The following is a 20,272-nucleotide window of genomic DNA, read 5'->3' as shown; positions in this document are numbered from 1 at the left end:
ATATTCCAGTTTGTTGTAGATTGTGAATTCTTTAAAAAAGAGACAAGATCCATACAGCTTCCTGTAACTCATCTTTTTTCCTTTGGTAAGTACTTTGATTTTGGAAATCTTAAGAATTGCTTCTGTTTTTAAGAGTGTTGATTTATTTTGCCAGTTAGTTGCAATAATGCAGAGCCCTAACATTAAGTGTTTTTGTGTATTTCAAGTGTAGTTCTTAGAATAACCACGTGATATGGCTCAGTGGTTTGATTTTTAACTGGGCCAGCAATCATTTTCTGAGAAATGAACCTTATTTTTTTTAATAGACTTTATTTAAATATTTATTATTTATTTATTTCATTTATTTTTGGCCACGTTGGGTCTTAGTTGCAGCACGCAGGATCTTTCGTTGCGGCGCCCAGGCTCTTCGTTGTGGTACACGGTCTTCTCTCTAGTTGTGGCGTGTGGGTTTTCTCTCTCTAGTTGTGGTGTGCAGGCTCCAGGGCACGTGGGCTCTGTAGCTGTGGCACACAGGTTCCAGAGCGTGTGGGCTCTGTAGTTTGCAGTATGTGTGCTCTCCAGTTGAGGCATGCGAGCTCAGCAGTTGTGGTGCGTGGGCTTAGTTGCTCCACGGCATGTGGGATCTTAGTTCCCTGACCAGGGATCGAACCCACGTCCCCTACGTTGTAAGGCGGATTCTTTAGCCCTGGACCATGAGAGAAGTCCCAGAAATGAACTTTAAAATAAACTTATCCATGATCATATACATTTGCAGGTAATTGTCTGTGTGTATGTGTTTTCACATGAACTTATACTACATATAGGCCCTTTTTATGAAAGGTTTATTCTAAGATACAAATTACTACCTGCTGTCTGAAGGTTTCAAGATTGCTCTAAATATTTCCCTTTTTTTTTTGTTGTGGTAACATACACATAACTAACTATTCCTTTAAATTTTATTTTGAAATAATTTTAGACTTACAGAAAAATCACAGAAAGAGTAGAGTTCCCACATAGCTCTCATTCACCTTAACATAAACGATAAAATTGTCAAAACTAAGAAATTAGCACTGGTACAATACTGTTAACTACAGTTTTATTTGGTTTTCATTGGATTTTCCACCAGTGTTCTCCAGGTTCCCATATTGCATTTAGTTGTCATGTCCCTAGTTTCCTCTGATCTTTGATAGTTCCTCAGTCTTCCTTTGTCTTTTATAACTTTGAGGCCCTTGAAGAGTATTGGCCAGTTATTTTGTAGAACATCTCTCCATTTGGCTTTGTCTAATGCTTTTTTATAATTAGATTGAGGTTATGCATTTTGGGCAAGAATATCACAGGAGCAATGTGAACTTCTCAGTGTATCATATCAGAGGATACATGATGTCACTGTGTCTAATTACTAATGATGTGGACCTTGATCACTTCTTGGTTAATGTGTTGTCTGCCAGGTTTCTCCACTGTAAAGTTACTGCTTTGCTTTTCTCTTTGTGATTAATAAATATCTTGGGGGAGATACTTTGAGAATGTGTAAGTGTCCTGTTTTTCTTCAAAATAACCCACTAATTTTGGCATCCATTGGTTTATCTAGTCTGAAGCAATTATTACTGGCATTCTATAATTATTGGAATTCTTCCTAAGGAAAAGTTGTCCCTTTTCCCCCATTTATTCATTTTTTATTTATGTCACTATGGACTTATGGATATTTATTTTATTTATTGGGATATAATGGAATATTATTGTTACTTTTTTTTTGGCTTAAGTTGCTTCAGCTTTGGATGTTGGGAGCTCTTGTTAAGTTGGCTCTTGTGCTCTTTTGGCATGCCCAGGCCCAGTTTTTTCAATATTTTTCTTTTGTATTCCATTCGTGAAAAGAATCTGTTACTTGAGAGAGGAAACTTCCTTTAAGATTTTTATCCCTCCCCCACCTTTTTTTTTTTGGTTGAAGAATACGCAGAACAATACAGAAATGACAACTGTAAACCACCTACCTCATTAAAAATAGCAAGCTTATAAAATAAGAGATCTACCCTCCCTAGCTCAAATTTTTGTAATTGTGACTCCATGATTACACATACCATATTCAATTCCATGTTCATAGAGGCAAATTCTCCTTGTTTTAATTTATGCTCAGCTAAACTGATTAATACTGTATAAGGATAGGAAACTGCTTTCCTAGACATAATGGATATAGGTGCTTCTGGAATATGCTAAGCAATTTTAAAGTTAATCTATTAAAAGAAAAATGGGTCTTGATTTCTTCAGGTGACAAAATGAAAATTTTATTGTTGCTAAAATATACTCTGACAATAGTATGTAACTGATGTCCACCAATACTTTTGATATCTTAGATTTAATAATAAATTAAGACTTGAACTGTTTTAAAAGTGAGAACATTCAGGGAAGTTTATGCTTTGATTACTGGTGAATGTCTCACATTTTAAATTATAATGCAATCGAACACTTGTGGCTTATTTGTTGATGTTAAACAATCTTCCAAATGGGCCTATCAACATTTTGGTTTTGTTTTTGTTTTTTTGCGGTATGCGGGCCTCTCACTGTTGTGGCCTCTGCCGCTGCGGAGCACAGGCTTCGGACGCGCAGGCTCAGCGGCCATGGCTCACGGGCCCAGCCGCTCCGCGGCACGCGGGATCCTCCCGGACCGGGGCACGAACCCGTGTCCCCTGCATCGGCAGGCGGACTCTCAACCACTGCGCCACCAGGGAAGCCCCAAGATTTTAATAATGATGTTCTTTCTAAAATCTTCAAGGTGTGAGTCAGGCTAAAACAAAATTTTTTTTTAATTAGTAAAGTGTTCAGCTTCTGATTTCCCTTTTGCCATAGTGGAAAGCAAAATTTTAAATTATTTCTTAACTCCTGTTAGAATTTTTTAAACACCCAAAAGTTAGACCATCTTACTTGTGAAGAAGGGTACCACAGTGAATTGTATTTTAAATTAGATTAAGTAGAATGTGAAGTATACTTCATATTTACTAGTTTTTCTCCTATTGTTCATTTTGAGGTGCCTTAAATTCAGTGCTGTATTTTAAAATATTGGTTACATTAGGTACTTATTAAAATGGTTTGTAGTTGAATGTGTAAGTTAGCATTGTGTTTTAAAAGTGATTTATTAATCACAGATTAATGGTACACCTTGTACTTAGCAAATTTGTTTACATGTTGATAAAATTTCCTAAGTCTTTTTTTTCTTAACTCCAAGTATACATCCTATAATATAGTTATGATAATGCAACATTATGAAAAAACTGGTTATGTGTTTTAACTGGTGCTAAATGTGACTGACAGAATCTTAACATCATACAGTATTTATTTTTTAATTAATAGAATTTCAGTGATGTACTTGGTAAAATATTTCAAGCCTTTTCTGTCTATTGCACAGTGGTGGTTTGTCTTACTGTTTTCTCTTTTCAAAGAAGCATCTGAACACTTGCATTTGCATATTCTTATCCAAAGGCATTCACATGTAAGGGGATGCGATTTTTAAAATTTTATTAAAATGTTAAAAAAAAAAAACTACCAAGAAAGCATACCTTTTTGAAATTGGAACTATGTAGTGATTTTTTAAAACACATAAATGTCATTGAAAGTCATTATAAATGTTATGCTTTGTTCAAAATTTATTGAAGGAAGATTGGGTTTTTAGGAGTTCACTCCTCCATACTGAAAGCAAGAACCTATAAACTATTTTCTAATGCTAAAAATCTGTTGGCATTATTTTAGACATTGTTTAAGCAGTCAGTACTTTTGTACTTAAAAAAAACTTTTTTGGGGATTCTAAATAATACAGTACTTTTAATTCAATAGGATTGTCTTCAAGGAAAGTGATATTAAATACAAGTGGCCTGTTCTATAATATAGAGCTTCTGAACTTTGGGCAGGTAATTAATTATCTTGACAATAACAGGACTTGATTTTACTTTACTGTTTAGTTAAACAAACTTATAAACTTGTTTTTTTTTTAATTTTTGTGGTCAAACTCTATTAGATATACCAAGCTTTTAAAGTCAACGTGGTAAGCAAGTGCTCAGGAGTGAAAGGTAAGTGTATTTCTGAAAAAATAGTATTGTCATTTGAAGAATCATTAGGTCTTCACTTGAATTTTCTGTAATACTTATTTTTCCATATATTTTATGTAAATTAATATTAAATATATGATAATAGAAAAGCTGTTTATATTTCCAAATGGATTTAACATAGACCCTTTCTTAACAGTAAGCATCTTTGTCTGTTTCAGTTTAAATATCCACGTTTTAAAAATACTGTATATCTTGCTGTTTTATTGTAGTAATAATTGAGATTTAGCTGTTTAATGTTTTTCCAGTTTCTTATACTTCCCATATACTCTAATATCTTGTTGTAGGTCTAATTAAACATTATTAAGTAAATCTCCATAATTTATTGTGTGATATAACTCTTACTGATTATTTTTTAATGAAATGAGTATTGTGTAAATAGGTATTATAGTAGTAACCTTAGTAACATAAGGTTAGTAATACGTATTTCCTTTATGTTTCCACAGAAGAAATTACTAGTATCTATAAACTTCATATTCCCTGGTCTTATGAAGATTCACTAACCATTGCACAGTAAGTATATAAAAGGATTTACCTTAAACTTTGTTGTTTTTGAATAATACATATTCTACTTAGTCTGTTTATTTAAATCATAATAAAATTTTAGAGAAATTATTACAGGGCCTCTTAGTAAAATGTAGGTATCCTTTATGTAACATTGTGCCCATAAGATAATATAATATTATAAGATACCATATAGTATTCTTATTTAAGCGATCTAGAATTTAAACCTTACTTGCTTCAGACATGAACCCCTTTCCACCCTCTCCCCCAATTTCTGTGTCCTAAAAGGAGCTGTGATATGACTGGAAAGGTGTCGTAACATGTGTGGCATCTAGCCTCCTTACGTTATTTCACTGTGTTTTGCTGAGGATTGACTTAGCCATGGTTATTTCACAGCAGTTTGTATTTGAGAACTGATGTTTATCTTTTCAGGGTTCCATCTTCCACAGAAATTTCTGTGAAACTCCATATTGCTCAACCAGAAAATGACAGCCATGTAGCATTATTAAAAATGTATACATCATCAGACTGTCAATATGAGGTAAGTTATATGTTTGCTTAGTTTTTAGGATTTAGTTATAGAATAAACTGGAAATATATTTTTATATTTGCCTCAGATATATGGTGATGCGAAAGCCAATTAAGATGAGAGAGTTAGTTACTTATGATACTTTAAATAGTCTCCATTTTGCCTGTTAGCACCACCTCAGTATTTCCTTAGCTGGACCATTGAAAGTATGTATCTTAATAAGTAATAGAAAATAAAATAAAAATTGAGACTGCAGATTAACCTTCTCAGTTTGGAAGCCAAGTCCAGAATCCATAAATTGAAGAACTTCATGAAATCGGCTGACATGGCTATACTGCAGTAACTGGCATGATATATATTCTCCAGCACTACTGGATAAGCTTAAGGATCTTATTTTCACTCATTATTTTAAGCTCTATTAATCATTAATATGTGCAGTTTAGTAGCTGTTGGGTTTGTTTTACAATCACAGTAGATCTCTTTGCACTGAGAGAAGGGAAATGGACTCAAGAGTAACATTTTATTTACATATAGATTCATGAGCTAAAAGAGTTCCTCTTTGTATAAGAACATACCAGCTTCTAAGGATTCCAGATTTAAGTGCTTGAAGTATACATTTCAATGGTGGTTTTGGTTTATGTGAAATATCTTATTTCTACTCAGTTGCTTTAATTTGGATTCTTTATTAGAGCTAACTTTCCTAGGGTAAACTAGAATTGGTAGGTCAAGTGAATATAATCTGTCGTACAAGCTTCAGTTTGACCTATATTGTGAGTTATTTTAGATTTCATGGAATTTATTAATGCTTTGTTATCTTGCTTTCTGTTTCTAGCATTGAAGGATTTTGCAGGGATATAATGGTTTTCAGCTTGTGCCTTCATATTTCTAATATTACTATAGAGATAGAAAGAATTGTGTTAGTAATTTGCCTGTACTGCACATTCTCTTAATGTCCATATTTTTACAAATACTTTATTTTTTTTAAAAGTCCATGTATTGACAAAATATAGTTATTTTACAACTTCCCTATGAAAGATGAATTTCCTTTTTCCAGACTTCCTAATATCAAAAGAGGAATATTTATGGCAGAGATAATTAATGATGAATTTCTTTTTAAAGTGTTGTCTTGGCTCAAATTTTATTACATGTGATCTGTTTGTTCCTGGTATTATATCATGTGAAACCTATTTTTATGAAATTTACTCAGAAGTGGTTTAGCTTAACTATATTTAGTACCATACGATTGCACGTTTGAGATTTTAAAGTACGAGTTACATAAGTAAGTTGATTAATATTTGCTTAATTTTTCAGCAAACATACGTATAGTTTCTGACTCAATCATTCAATAAATTCCTTTAGCTTGTATGATCTGGTAATAAGATATTATGATTAATTAAATATTCTAGTTAGTAAAGGGTTACCACATATCACGGTATCATATGATACTACATATCATAGCATTCATCCAATTGGGAAAGAATTAGATTACAGAAAAAAATATTGAACAGTAAAACCACAGTTGATACAAATTAAATGTTGATGGTTCAGAGAATTCTTTTAAGATCTTGAGTACCTTTAGGTTCATCATTATAAAAAAATTAATGATTATGCTTAGTGCTCAGTTTAATAAAATGTGAACTAGAGTTTAGGGAAAATAACCTTTTTTTAATAATTGTTTTAAACTAGGTGACAGTTAAGACTTCCTTTTCACAAATACTTGGACAGGTAAGAGAGACTCCTTGTCTATTATTTATTGCCTTGTGAATAGAAACTGTAAGGCAGGGGTTGTAAACGTTTTCTGTAAAGCACCAGATATTAGTATTTCAGCAGACCATATATAGTCTCTTGCCACTGCTGCCACTACTGCAGCTACTTCTTTTTTCTTCTTTCTCCTTTTTTCTTCTTTTTCTCACGTTAATAAAATCTGAAAGCCATTCTTGGCATACAGGCCATAGTTGGCCACCCCTGGCTTTAAGGTGATGCTTTCATGTTTGATACTTCCTAAAAATGAAAGTTGATTCCTGATTTTCAAGAAAATTAATATTTTTGGCTAAATGGATATCATATTAAGATTTCATGTTGCTCATATGATGCTATAATTCATAATCCAGTAAAATCTGTGGGCTCTGTCATATAAATGAACTTTTTCCAAGAACTTTTTATGTTGTGCAAGCTCAGTTTGTAAAAGGTAAAAGTAAATTATATTAAAAATAAACATGCTGAAATAGGTTAAATTCATTTGGGGAGTATCTTAAATTCATAGGCAAATAGTGTTACAAAAATAATTTATCAAGTTGTAGAACTACTATATTATTATTCAACATCACTATAATTTGTAGAATTGTGCAATCTGGACATAAATAGATAATACTGATTAGTCAGAGAAATTATAGTTTTAAAATTCACTAAAAATTTTATTGTGTCTTTTATTACTTTCACTTTATTTTTTGGTCTGTTATGTTTTGCAATCTAGGCATAGCAGAATTTTTAAGTCATTTAATTCTATAATTATAATAAAACTCACAAGTTAAAAGTAAATCAGAAACTTTTTATGTATGTTATCTCATTTGACCCTGAAAACAACCTGGTAAGAAGTAGATTGTGATTATTATTAAATTTCTGAACATTAGAAAATTCTAAGCTAATACGTAAAAATTTTGTGCTACATTAGAAAGAGAAGATTAAATGTTAGTGTAGGGGCTTCCCTGATGGCGCAGTGGTTGAGAGTCCGCCTGCCGATGCAGGGGACACGGGTTCGTGCCCCGGTCTGGGAGAATCCCACGTGTGAAGCGGCTGGGCCGCTGAGCCTGCGCGTCCGGAGCCTGTGCTCCGCAATGGGAGAGGCCACAACAGTGAGAGGCCCACATAACGCAAAAAAAAAAAAAAAAAAAAAAAAAAAAAAAGTTAGTGTAAGTTGGAAAATAGCATCATGGATAGTTATAATAAATACTCTAAAATGTTAAGAGATCAATTATTAAGAAAAATTGTATCTTGGAATAAAAGGGAAGAATTCATGCTATAGTATCTTTAGTATGTCACTGTACATGGTGGTATGGCTGAGGATATAACACACTCTCTTATCCATATCATCCCTGGGGCTCATAATTCAGATTAGTGACAAGAAAAGTCAAGTTTGCTTAATACTGTATAATCAGGTGTAATTATATGTACACCAAAAAAATCTAGACTAATAGTCTTGTTTAGACATGGAAATTTTTCTAAAAAATGATGATGTGTGGGTGTTGCAGGATCAGAGGTAGGTACTTTTTTAAATGTTGAAGAATTCATGGCAATTGAGTTAAGTCCTCAAATGTTTGGAATGATATAAGATACTCTTCCTTCATGTTTGTTTCAAAATTTAGCTTGAGAACAGTAGGAGAATGAATTTGGTTATGTATATCTTATTTGTCTTTTAAAAATCATACGTATTTTCAGTGTTAACTGATTCAGTCAAAGAAGACTGGAAAGAGGACTAAAGAGAAATCACTTAGAATCTTTAGCCTTTGATTAGATAACTTTTTCATAAAATTAATTTTTTTTAAAAAAAAGGAAAGAGGAAAATATACTTACATATTCTTTAGTCTACTCTTGTGAAAGAGAGGACAGAAAATAAACTGAAAGTTGCTTTCTCAAGAGAATTATTTAAACTCTTAATAAATCATTTCCATGTAGGAATGAAGCCTAGTGTTGCCCAATCTTTAGATTTTAAGAGAAACTAGAAATCTGAATTTTTATATAAAATATTTTAATTTTTCAATGTTGGCATCTAATTCAAAATGTTAAGAAATACTATGCCAAATACTAAACCAAATGAAGCACATATACAATTTGAATATGACCCATGGAGGCCAGTTTATGATTGTTGATTGTTGTATCTGTGGTCCAGTATCATACTTACTACTCATAACAATGACACTCAGTCATTAAAAAGAAATTTTATGTAGGACCTCTTACAAGATTTCTGAAAACAGTGAAGAGCATTAAAGGTTAAAAATAACAGTGAATATTTTCTGATCACCTACTTGTGCCAGTTACTATTCCAAATGATTTACACAAACGAATACATTTAAGCCTCAAACTCCCTGTGAGATAGTGCTATTTAACTCCATTTTACTGATAAGGGCCTAGAGAGAAGGAGGGATAAAATAAGTTGCCTAAGAGCTAGTGAAAGGCAAAGCTGTAGTCTGAACTCACGAGTATGACTCTGAGCCTGTTATGCTACTTAACTATCTTTCCAACACACTTAATAACTAAAGTATGCTGTATATTTCCTAGCATATCATTAGCAGGCAGTGAGCATCATTTAGTAATAGGTAGGAAAATGACCTTTTCCCTTTCACTCAACTCTCCTCTCCTTTCACTCACAGCTACAAACTATAAATCATGAGTATGAGCTTTATGTTTTTTGAGTCTTATCAATTTTAATCTGGGAATCCACAGAGGAGCTTCAGGGAGACCTTGAACTTGCTGAAATTTTACTTAACATTTTGTGGAAGCATTCATTTCCATAGTTTTCATTAGATTGACAGGGGAGTCTGTACATTTTTTTTTTAAATTCTGTGGATTGGAGAACATGCTTTAAAGTAATTTCCTTTTAAGACTTTAACATTAAAAGAAGAACTTACACTATGTTTTTGTTATATGTATGTTTTTTATGGAGATTGGATCAGCTGATAGAATGACTTGAGGTGCTATAACATAATGGTTATGAACTTAGGCTTTGAGTTAAATTCCTTTCCACAAGATTTCCAAAGATGGTGAAGGACATAAAAGCCTAACAATAGCAGCTCATATTTTTGATAGTTTATCATGTTCAAGTTCATATTCTAAATGCTTTACACAAATGAACATGTTTAAATCCTTAAAACCACCTATAAGGTAAGTACTATTATTGTCCCTATCTTACTGTTAAGAGCGAAGAGAGGTAACAAGGAAGTAAGTAACTCGCTTGTCTCTTAATTGTGCAAGTTACTTGGGCCCCCTGTACCTGAATTTCTTCATCTGTAAAATAGGGATAAGAACTATATGAAAGGATTTTAGGGAGGAGAGCATGAGATAATGCATATAAGATGTTTAGTATTATATCTGGAACATATTAAATGCTCAATAAACATTCCTTGTAAAAAATTTTGTAGCATGTGCTACACAATTATATATTGCCTCTATTATGCCTTTGATGAAAAATCCAGGTAACATGTTTCTAATATGCGATATATTCTTAGCATTTATTTTGCTTAGAATTTTTATACCCATTACTCAAGATATCTTTTAGTCATGTCAGAAAATGTATAAAGTGAAAAACTTTTTTATTTCATGTGAAAGTATATTTATTTCATTAACATGAACATTCAGAAGTTGCCCATTGATTTGCCTGTTTTCTAGGTAGTTAGATTTCATGGTGGAGCTCTTCCTGCCTATGTTATATCTAGTATCCTTCTTGCTTATGGAGGACAGTTATACTCTCTTTTCTCAACAGGTAAGAATGTTTCTATTCCTCCCTTCCTCTCTTCCTTCCTCAGTGCTTCATTACTACTTTTTTTATCCTACGTGTAGCTAATGAAGACACATCTATTTCTTGAAAATTCACAACCCTTCTCTCCCAAGGTTACAGGAGTTTGAGATCCTCTTAAATTTTAAGAGATTACCAAGAAAATTCCTTACTTGTTTTCTGCATTTTATACCCTTGTGTCTAAAGTTTATTCCCTCTGTTCTGAGGATCTCTTAAGAGATAGAAGCTGGTTGACAGGGATTTTGTCCTCCATTCTATTCCCGGTGCCTGATATAGGGCCAAGCACATAGTTGGCATTCAGTGTAATATTTGGGCTGTATCAACTGTATCATTTAGGTCTTGGTACACTGAATGGAATAATTAAGAGTTTAATTGAAGGGACTATTTCAAAGGTATGTATAGGGTTAAGGGAAACCAACGACAAATGATAAAATACCAAATTAGCAACAGAGCCATTTGATACTCCTAGGTATCAGGGCAAGGGAGGGAGCAAACCTAGAGAGCTGTAGGAGAGAGCAGCAGTACTGCACCTGAGCCTTGGGTACAGAAACGCTGTGGCCACTGTCAGTGTCTGGCTCAGCAGGGAGAAGGCAGGGAAATAAATACACTAACTTTATTTCCTTCTATCCTCCTATCTGCCAGTGCTTATTCACTGAACCCAACTAGAAGCCAGTTCATAAAAGTCAGCCTCCCAGAATTCAGAGCAAAGCAAAGGGTAGAACATGGATCTGGAGAAGAAAATATAGACTGTATATAGTACATTGGACAAAGCCTTCTCTAGAGTATAGCAGTTAGAACAATTTCCCAGGAGCCTCACACACTTGCCAGGCTTGTACAATGATAATCAGAGGAGGCAAGAGGGAAAGAGAGTGGGGACAAAACATACAAAAGCAGTCCAAAAATCCCCTCCACCGTTTCCATGGTGACAAATCCTTTCACAGCTACTCCTTTCCTTTCAGTGACTTTTTTGCAATTTCAAGTCTGCCTTTATTGTTCATTTTAACCTGATTTAACCTATTATATTCCAGGAAGAAGTAAGCAACATTTAATGTGATCTGCTCAGATCCAACCTTTTAATTAAAAGATTATTCTGGCAATATGACATCTCCTATACTTGAATATAATTTTTGGAAATTTAAAAGAGACACCTCATTATTCTTAGTTTTAAGTGACTTGACAATTGATTTTCAAACATTTGGGATTTATATCTAGATAGTCCACAGAGACCCTGGAGATATATGATATTGGTTAATCTAGAGGATTTAAGTATGGGATTGTGTCCCAAATCAATTAAAGAAGTAGTTCTGAACCAAAGATGCTTATTAGAAATCACTGGAATAGCTATAATAGAAAAGACAGATAATGACAAGTGTTAATGAGGATTTGTGATTGCAACCTTCTGTATACTGTTAGTGGGAATGTAAAATGGTATAGCTGTTTTGGAAAGCAGTCTGGCAGTTCATCAAAAGGTTAAACAGAGTTACCATATGACTCAGCAACTCCTGGGTATAGACCCAAGAGAACTGAAAACACACATCCACACTAAACACTGTTTATAATAGCCAGAAAGTGGAAACAACCAAAATGTCCTTCAACTGATGAACAGATAATGTGCTGAATGCTACAAGATAGATGAATCTTGGAAATATGCTAAGTTGAAGGAGCCAGTCACAAAGGGCCACATATTTTATGATTCCATTTTTATGAAATCTTCAGAGTAAGCCAATCTATAGAGACAGAAAGTAGATTAGTGGTTGCCTAGGAATGGGGAGGCATTGGAGGTGACAGTTAAGGGGAACAGTTTCTTTTGGGAGTAATGAAAATGTTTTAAGACTGACTGTGGTTGTTAATGCACACTCTATGAATATACAAAAAACCACTGAATTGGATACACTTTAAATGGATGAATTTTGAGTTATAAGAATTATATCTCAGTAAAACGGTTTTTAAAAAATAGCTCACCTGTGGAGCTTTATAAAAAATACAAATGACAAAACCATAGCCTTGGCTTCCTGAATTTGTTTCACAAATGATGATTGACTATGTACTTTTGTATGAGAACCAGTAAATTAGAGTAAATTTTTATGGTAGGTTTATGTTTATTTTTTTTCTTTTTTTTAACTTTTTAAAATTGATGTATAGTTGATTTATAATGTGTTAGCTTCTGCTGTAGCAAAGTAGCAAAGTGATTCAGTTATACACACACACACACACACACACACACACACACACACACACACATATATACATTCTTTTTTATATTCTTTTCCATTTTTGTTTTTCAGAGGATATATAGTTCTCTGTGCTATACATTAGGACCTTGTTGTTTATCCATTCTATATATAAAAGCTTCAATCTGCTAATCCCAAACTCCCACTCCATCCCTCCCCCAACCCCCTCCCCCTTGGTAACCACAAGTCTGTTCTCTATGTCCGTGAGTCTGTTTCTGTTTCATAGATTGGTTCATTTGTGTCATATTTTAGATTCCACATATAAGTGCTATCATATATTTGTCTTTCTTTTTCTGACGGACTTCTCTTAGTATGATAATCTCTAGTTGCATCCACATTACTGCAAATGGCATTATTTTGTTCTTTTTTATGGCTAATATCTCATTGTACATATGTACCACATCTTTATCTATTCGTCTGTTGATGGACATTTAGGTTGTTTCCACATCTTGGCTATAGTGAATAGTGCTGCTATGAACATAGGGGTGCATGTATCTTTTTGAATTAGAGTTTTGTCTGGATATATACCCAAGAGTGGGATTGCTGGATCATATGTTATTTCTATTTTTTAGTTTTTTGAGGAACCTCCATACTGTTTCCCATAGTGGCTGCACCAATTTACAATCCTACCAACAGTGTAGCAGGGTTCCCTTTTCTCCACATCCTCTCCAGCATTTGCTATTTGTAGAGTTTTTAATGATGGCCATTCTGACCAGTGTGAGGTGGTACCTCATTGTAGTTTTGATTTGTCTTTCAAATTAGGGTAATTTTTTAATCTTTTGAGAAGAGTCTCTGTGGTAGTAATAAAGACCCTTGCTTTCTATGACATGAAATATGTTGCTCTTACAAACAATGCAGCATATAATATGTCTCATGCTTAATTACTGTGAATTCTCTACTACATATAATTTTTTTTTAAATCACTAGGTCACTGCTTAGAGTATGCTGCTATGTTGGATAAAGAAGCCAAACCATACAAAGTTGATCCTTTTGTAATTATGGTTAAGTTTCTGTTGGGGTAAGTTTTATTATCTGTGATAATGATTTTAATTTTGTTTTATATATAAAGTATTATGTTTGGCTCAAATATGAAGGATAAATTTCCATACAAATAAGACAATTGACTTGTTTTATTAAATGGACTTTTTCTCTTAGGCAAAGGCCTAATAAGTACATCAACATTTACTTCAATAGTTCAGAAGAAATTATTGAACTTATATATATTATATATATATATACACATATATCAGTCTAAACTTAGACTATAAATATACCAGGACTTTAACATTTTCAAAAGAATGTATGTGGTACATGAGCTTTGGGTATCCCAGATTCATGGACACAAAGCAATATAGGATATTGGTGAAACAGTGCCTCAGAACACTTTTTATTACTTCCCATACAAAGTATATTTTAGATCTCTCTACCCTACTTAACATCGCATTCTTAATTTATTCAGGTTTTGTTTTTATTTTTGTTTGGTTAAAAACCATTACTTAGATGTCTTTTCTTCTGTCTTTATAACTAGCTATTGGCTTTCTAACTTAAAAAAAAGACCAGTTATTACTTCATTACAAGGATCAATGAGAGCAGTAAAGCTGCATTGAGACTTGAGACTCAGATCCTTGAAGATCACTAGACTCAGTAGTTCCCTATCAGGAATTGAAGTTTGTTTTTTTCAGTATAATTATAAATGAAATATCATGGTACTTTGGGGACTGTAGTGAATGGTCAAACACTTCAAATATTAAATCCTTTAATGAGAGTTGTTGGGGTCTTTTTGCTTTTATTGTATTATTTGCTTTTATTTTTTGTATGTTTTCTTTTATCCACAGATACAAATGGTTTAAAGAATTTTGGGATATGTTATTGTTACCAGAATTAGATGCCATCGTTTTAACTAGTCAGAGTATGTGTTTCCCCCTTGTATCTTTGATTCTTTTTCTGTTTGGAACATGTACTGCCTACTGGGGTGGCCTACTCTCTTCTACATCTGTGAGACTCCTTTCTTCATTGTGGCTGACTTTGAAAAGGTAAAGAATGAATGACGAAAACCTTTCTTATTGCTCTTAAGAAAAAAACTGTATTCTGATAGGGAACCTTAAAATTAACTTGCTTTCACTAAACTATAATTTCTGAGGAAAAACGTATAACTAGCAAAACATGGAGTTAGTGTTCAAACTTACGTTTTTGTCATAGGTTACCATTTATTTCAAGTTAAATGCTACATTTGATTTTGACCATAGTGCTCAAGAGTTAATCAAAAAAGTTGGACAGATTACACAAGTATTTTTAAATTTCACTGTTGCAAAGTGTTTCTCTGGCAATGCTTTTATATGTTGATTTTCAATCAAACCTGAGATTCCAATCTTGATATTTAGGATCAGATTAGATGAAATGTATAAGAGCTCCAAAAACATTGCCTAGAGGTTTATTATGATCCCAGGACAGTTTGAAGTTGCTGGTATGCGCTTTTGGTAAACCAGTGATCTAGTTTCCATTTCCTCACCAGCCATGTTATGTGATTTACTGTCACAGAGGGGATTATGGTATGATGCTTCTTCCTCCACCCTTCTGAGGTGCTTCTGACATTAACACCATCACATGTCTGAGTGACCTCAAGACTTTAAGAACAAAAGTATTTCTCTTCCTATCAAGATTAGAATTGTATGGCACAGGGCCTATAATTAATAATTATCTTTAATAATACTTTTTCTTTTTTAGTACACGTATTACCCATGGTATATATAAACGCAAGAGAAACTATCACAATGTATAAAAGAATTTTAAAATATGTGTCACCCCTCACTTGCACATTAATAAGGAGAGCCTGGCAGAGCACTGTATTGTTTTCTGCTTATATGCGACTGTGTAGGTAACTGTTAATATGCTTTTGAAAGCTTTACTCTTGTTATTCCAGGCCCTCTGAACTTCCTAAAGATATGAAGATAATATCACCAGACTTGCCCATTTTGACAGTTGTTTTGATCATAGTTAGTTGGGCAACTTGTGGAGCATTTGCCATCCTTCTTACTTATCTTTACTATGTGTTTAAGGTACGTCAAATCAGTAAAGTCAGAAGGCCTGAGCTTTGTATCAGACAGGCATAGACTTTCCCATGGGTGTTGTTAAAAAATTTTTTTTGATCACTGCTGTTATATAACAGGCCTACATGTAAAGTTTTTTTTAACATCTTAGCTATTTCAAATATATATAGTTAACTGTAGAACTGAAGTTACTAATCTGAGTGGGTTTCTTTGTTAAAAACAAAGGGAAGGGAGGAGATATAATCTGTTCCATATTGCTTGATGCTCTGGCAAGTAATGTTAACTTTTTAAAAAACATTTTACTAGAACGGTTTTTATTCATACCTCCCTTTCAATGTGGATAATAGACAAAACAAAAAGTTATGTCAGTGGGATCAGGCTGTCAATCATGCTGAAATAATGTAGAATGTTACAAATGTTGCTGAAGAATCACAAGACACAATAAAATTAAGCTGACAATTTTACTGAGGAAATGAAAAACACTTCTAAGAAGGCTGACAGCTTTTCAGGAAAATCTACCTTATACAACTGCATGTTCTCCACATTAATCTTATGTAGAGACAGTTGATACTGGAAAGGATAATAATTTTTTCCTTTTTTTAACAAAAGTTTATTTGCGTCTGCATTTAACACTAATATATGCACATTATAGATTACTTTCAGTTTACAAAGGAAAAATATGTCCATCAGAAAAAACTATTTAGAATTATTTTGATTTACAAATATAAATTAATTTGATTTATAAATATAATATTTTTAGTTTTTTTAACTGGATATTTCAAACAACTGACACAATTAGCAGAACTTTCTCAAATACTTAAGCAAACCTAGTAAATGTATAGACTTTCTCAGGTTCTTGTAAACATTTCACCACCCTATATAATTGAGTTCCAGATTTTCAAAGATGTAGATTCTATAACACATGTTAAACTCTTCATACTATGCTGAATATAATCAAATTTTTGACTCACATGACACTTTAAGTTGCGATAGCAAGGCACCATTCAAGCATAAGCTCACACAGTGTGGAAGATATAGCATTATATCCTGGCCCCAACATACTCTGGAATTTTGTATTATTTTGTTTGTTTTTTAATCCATGATAGCAAGCACATGTAGTTATTATTTATCTTTTCTAAAAGAATGTGTTTAAGTGTTTAAATGAGTTTTTATTTATTTAGGTTTTTAAAATTTCAAATTACAGTGCTTCTCAATTTCAGTAAAAATGGTTGTTTTTTGTCTCAAAATAAAAGTAAAATTAAAGTCTTTTCTTTTTCATAGATTGTTCATCTGCAAGCCAGCTTAACAACTTTTAAAAATAGCCAGACTGTGGTAAGTTTTATTTTCAAAACGCTATATCACTTTAGTATGAAAGAACATGGAAAAATATAAAAGTTTATTTTTGTAAAAAAAGGTTAGAACTTTACAGTATTTAAAAGGTTTTATGAAATTACATAACTTTAAGAAAAGCGAGCCTAATGAATATTAAAATAAGACTTAGATTGTCATTTAATTTGATCTTTGTCAGTCCTTAAGTTGTTTTTATCACAATTATCTTTTAAATTTTATTTCAAGTAATTACTTAAGGGGATATCTTCTTAGCGTTGGAAATAAGTCAAAGGAATGAAAATTTTATAACTGATAACTGCTTTAAAATACTTTCAAACAAGATAATTCAGTATTTTATATCAATTTGGTAATGGAAAGATGTATTTATTTAGCTGTTAGATAATTGAGTATGATTCTAAATAAAATAATAAACTTAAATTTTACTTAATATCTTGATATTTTTATTTTATTGCTTTGTAGAACCCCAAACACTCTAGAAGAAGTGAAAAGAAATCCAATCACCATAAAGACTCTCCAGTATACCAGCTCCGTTTATCTGCCAGTGATGCTGAAGATAGTCTTCGCATGCACAGTACCGTGATTAACTTATTAACATGGATTGTATTACTCAGCATGCCATCTTTAATTTATTGGCTTAAGAATCTTAGGTGTGTTTTATTTATATAATTATAATTTATGTGGTTCAAACTATAAATATCTGTAAGTAGAGACTTGCAGGATTCCTAATGTTTCATAACATTTCACATTTTCTTCTTTTCCGTGAGAATATAAACTTTCCCAAAATCTGCCCAAAAGGGGAGGGATTGTATTTTCTTTAACCTTCTTTGAGTCTAGAAATATGTGAAAAATGTGCTTTATTTTGCTGACTTATAGTATTCATAATGCTAGTGCTTTATATATTTTTCAATTCACGATCAATTTTATATTTTCTTAGAGTTGAGGGGAAGAAAAATGATTACATTTAAAATAATAGAAATAATGAAGGAAGTGTGTACTTTTCTGATGTGTCCTATACGTTGAACTAAAATAAATGATCAGCTGTTTTACTAGAAAACTGTCATTTGCTTTGTTACCTGATAAGTGTCCTAGGTTAAATGAGAGCCTAAAAATGCTCTCTAAGGTTATTTCTAGAATATTTAATTATTGGTAAATTGTCTTTGAAAAAACCACGTTATCCAGTTAATAGTTAATTCCTGCTTAATATAGTTTTTAGAAATGATGTAAAACTTTCAGATTATCTAAATACCGGAAGTTTTTTTTTTTTTAAGTTGGCTGAATCAAAATAAGTTCAGTAAATTAAATCACAGGTCACCAGATATTAATATCCTTCCTTTGTCCCTTATTTTAATCAAGTTGCAAATTTTTGTCCACAGATTTGGGGAGAAAATTACTTGAGGAGCACAAATTTATGATTCTAGAAGGCTGTAGACAGTTACTTTATATAAACCTTCATTTTTTTCATCTTTTTTAAAATAGAGCAGTTTAAATATGTTTTAAATAATTTGTTTTATAAAATATTATTTATATATGACCTTTCAGGCATATACTTATTGTAAAAAGGAAGTGCTTCCAGATGGGATATTTTCATTTCCTTTAGTAGTTTCTGAACATAATTCTCCATATAAAACCTTGAGTATAAAGATGATGTAGAGGGCTTCCCTGGTGGCGCAGTGGTTGGGAGTGCGCCTGCCAATGCAGGGGACACGGGTTCGTGCCCCAGTCCAGGAGGATCCTGCATGCTGCGGAGCGGCTGGACCCGTGAGCTATGGACACTGGGCCTGCGCGTCCGGAGCCTGTGCTCCACAATGGGAGAGGCCACAGCAGTAAAAAAAGATGTAGAGCAAAATTTATTTATCAATGATTTCTTGAGCTGTTTAGAGCTCTCTTACATCCATATCGCTATAGGAACGTTCTGAAGTGTATTTAATTGATTGATTCTGAGAATTTAAAATGATTGGCAATGCTTTGTTGATTTATGTTTTATTTTTTTCTTTTTGACATAGATATTACTTTAAACTTAATCCTGATCCGTGTAAACCTTTGGCATTTATCCTTATTCCAACTATGGCAGTTCTTGGAAATACTTACACTGCTTCAATAAAATCAAGGTATAGTATTTTAATCTTTTTTTTTCTCACATCTGTTCCTGGTCTTTATCATACTTTCATGTCTGAAACATGTCTTTCATTCCTAATTACTTGGACTGTTCCTGAAGGTAAAGCTATAATAGTAATTATGGTTTATGTGCAAATACAGTTTATATGGAAATGTATTATATTTGTGTCCTTAATTATGCATTTTATTTGTTAGGATATAATCATTTTTTTCTTTAAAAAGTTAACCCTTGAAAGATATGATATCTAAGGTTTGCTTCCAAAAAATACAGGAGGAGTGGAAGTGGACAGTAATATAGGTAAAGTAAGATTGGCCATGACTTGATAATTTTTGAAGCTGGTTGATGGGTCCATGAGGTTCATTATACTGTTAATCTACTTATGTATATGTTTAAAATTTTCCATAATAAAACTTTACTTTGCATTGACTGCTTGTTTGCTCTGGGAGCCTTTTCAGTTGATTCTGGCAGATAGCTGCAGATATTCTAAAGTCAGGCAGATCTGGGGTTTCAATCTAAGGCTCTGTGTCCTTAGGTAAGTTTCTTAACCCCTCAGTTTCTCTGTTTTCAGAGTAAAAAGGTGATAGCCTTTCCTGATAGTATTTTTCTTTTAAAAATAGTATCTTATCTTACATGCTCCTATTAGGAATTAAAGATGTTTCCTTTTTTATTTGGTTGAAGTTTTTTGCTGATATTAAATAGGGTGAAAATAAATATTTCTGTAGCTATATCTTAGTAAACATTGATTTTTTTCTTATTAGGATAAATCTCTAGAGGTAGCATTGCTGAATAAAAGTCCAACTAGTACTTTTCTGTGGTTAAAATTTAAAAGAATAAACAAAACTGGTTATTTACTTACTAGAATATTTTTCTCTTTTCTAGCCAAAATTGACTTGTATTGATCTTTTAAAATTTTTTG

General features: G+C 32.7%; 1 protein-coding gene across 2 annotated transcripts in view; it reads left to right on the top strand.

The window, feature by feature from the left end:
- The window catches only part of PGAP1 (post-GPI attachment to proteins inositol deacylase 1), an 84,658-nt gene that overhangs the window by 38,810 nt on the left and 25,576 nt on the right, over positions 1-20,272 (top strand). For both annotated transcript variants that reach the window (XM_024763447.1, XM_024763446.1), the window contains exons 14-26: positions 10-85; positions 3,802-3,875; positions 3,983-4,034; positions 4,517-4,583; positions 5,007-5,115; positions 6,790-6,828; positions 10,486-10,579; positions 13,771-13,861; positions 14,679-14,876; positions 15,764-15,899; positions 17,172-17,222; positions 17,700-17,887; positions 19,244-19,348. In XM_024763447.1, the coding sequence (XP_024619215.1) occupies positions 10-85; positions 3,802-3,875; positions 3,983-4,034; positions 4,517-4,583; positions 5,007-5,115; positions 6,790-6,828; positions 10,486-10,579; positions 13,771-13,861; positions 14,679-14,876; positions 15,764-15,899; positions 17,172-17,222; positions 17,700-17,887; positions 19,244-19,348 (1,280 nt within the window). The remainder of the gene's footprint in view (positions 1-9; positions 86-3,801; positions 3,876-3,982; positions 4,035-4,516; positions 4,584-5,006; positions 5,116-6,789; positions 6,829-10,485; positions 10,580-13,770; positions 13,862-14,678; positions 14,877-15,763; positions 15,900-17,171; positions 17,223-17,699; positions 17,888-19,243; positions 19,349-20,272) is intronic.

Source organism: Neophocaena asiaeorientalis, unplaced genomic scaffold (genome assembly GCF_003031525.2).
Source record: "Neophocaena asiaeorientalis asiaeorientalis breed wild unplaced genomic scaffold, Neophocaena_asiaeorientalis_V1.1 scaffold844, whole genome shotgun sequence".
Taxonomy (NCBI): Eukaryota; Metazoa; Chordata; class Mammalia; order Artiodactyla; family Phocoenidae; genus Neophocaena; species Neophocaena asiaeorientalis.
Note: the sequence above shows the minus strand (reverse complement) of the source record. Positions and strands in the feature narration are given on the sequence as shown.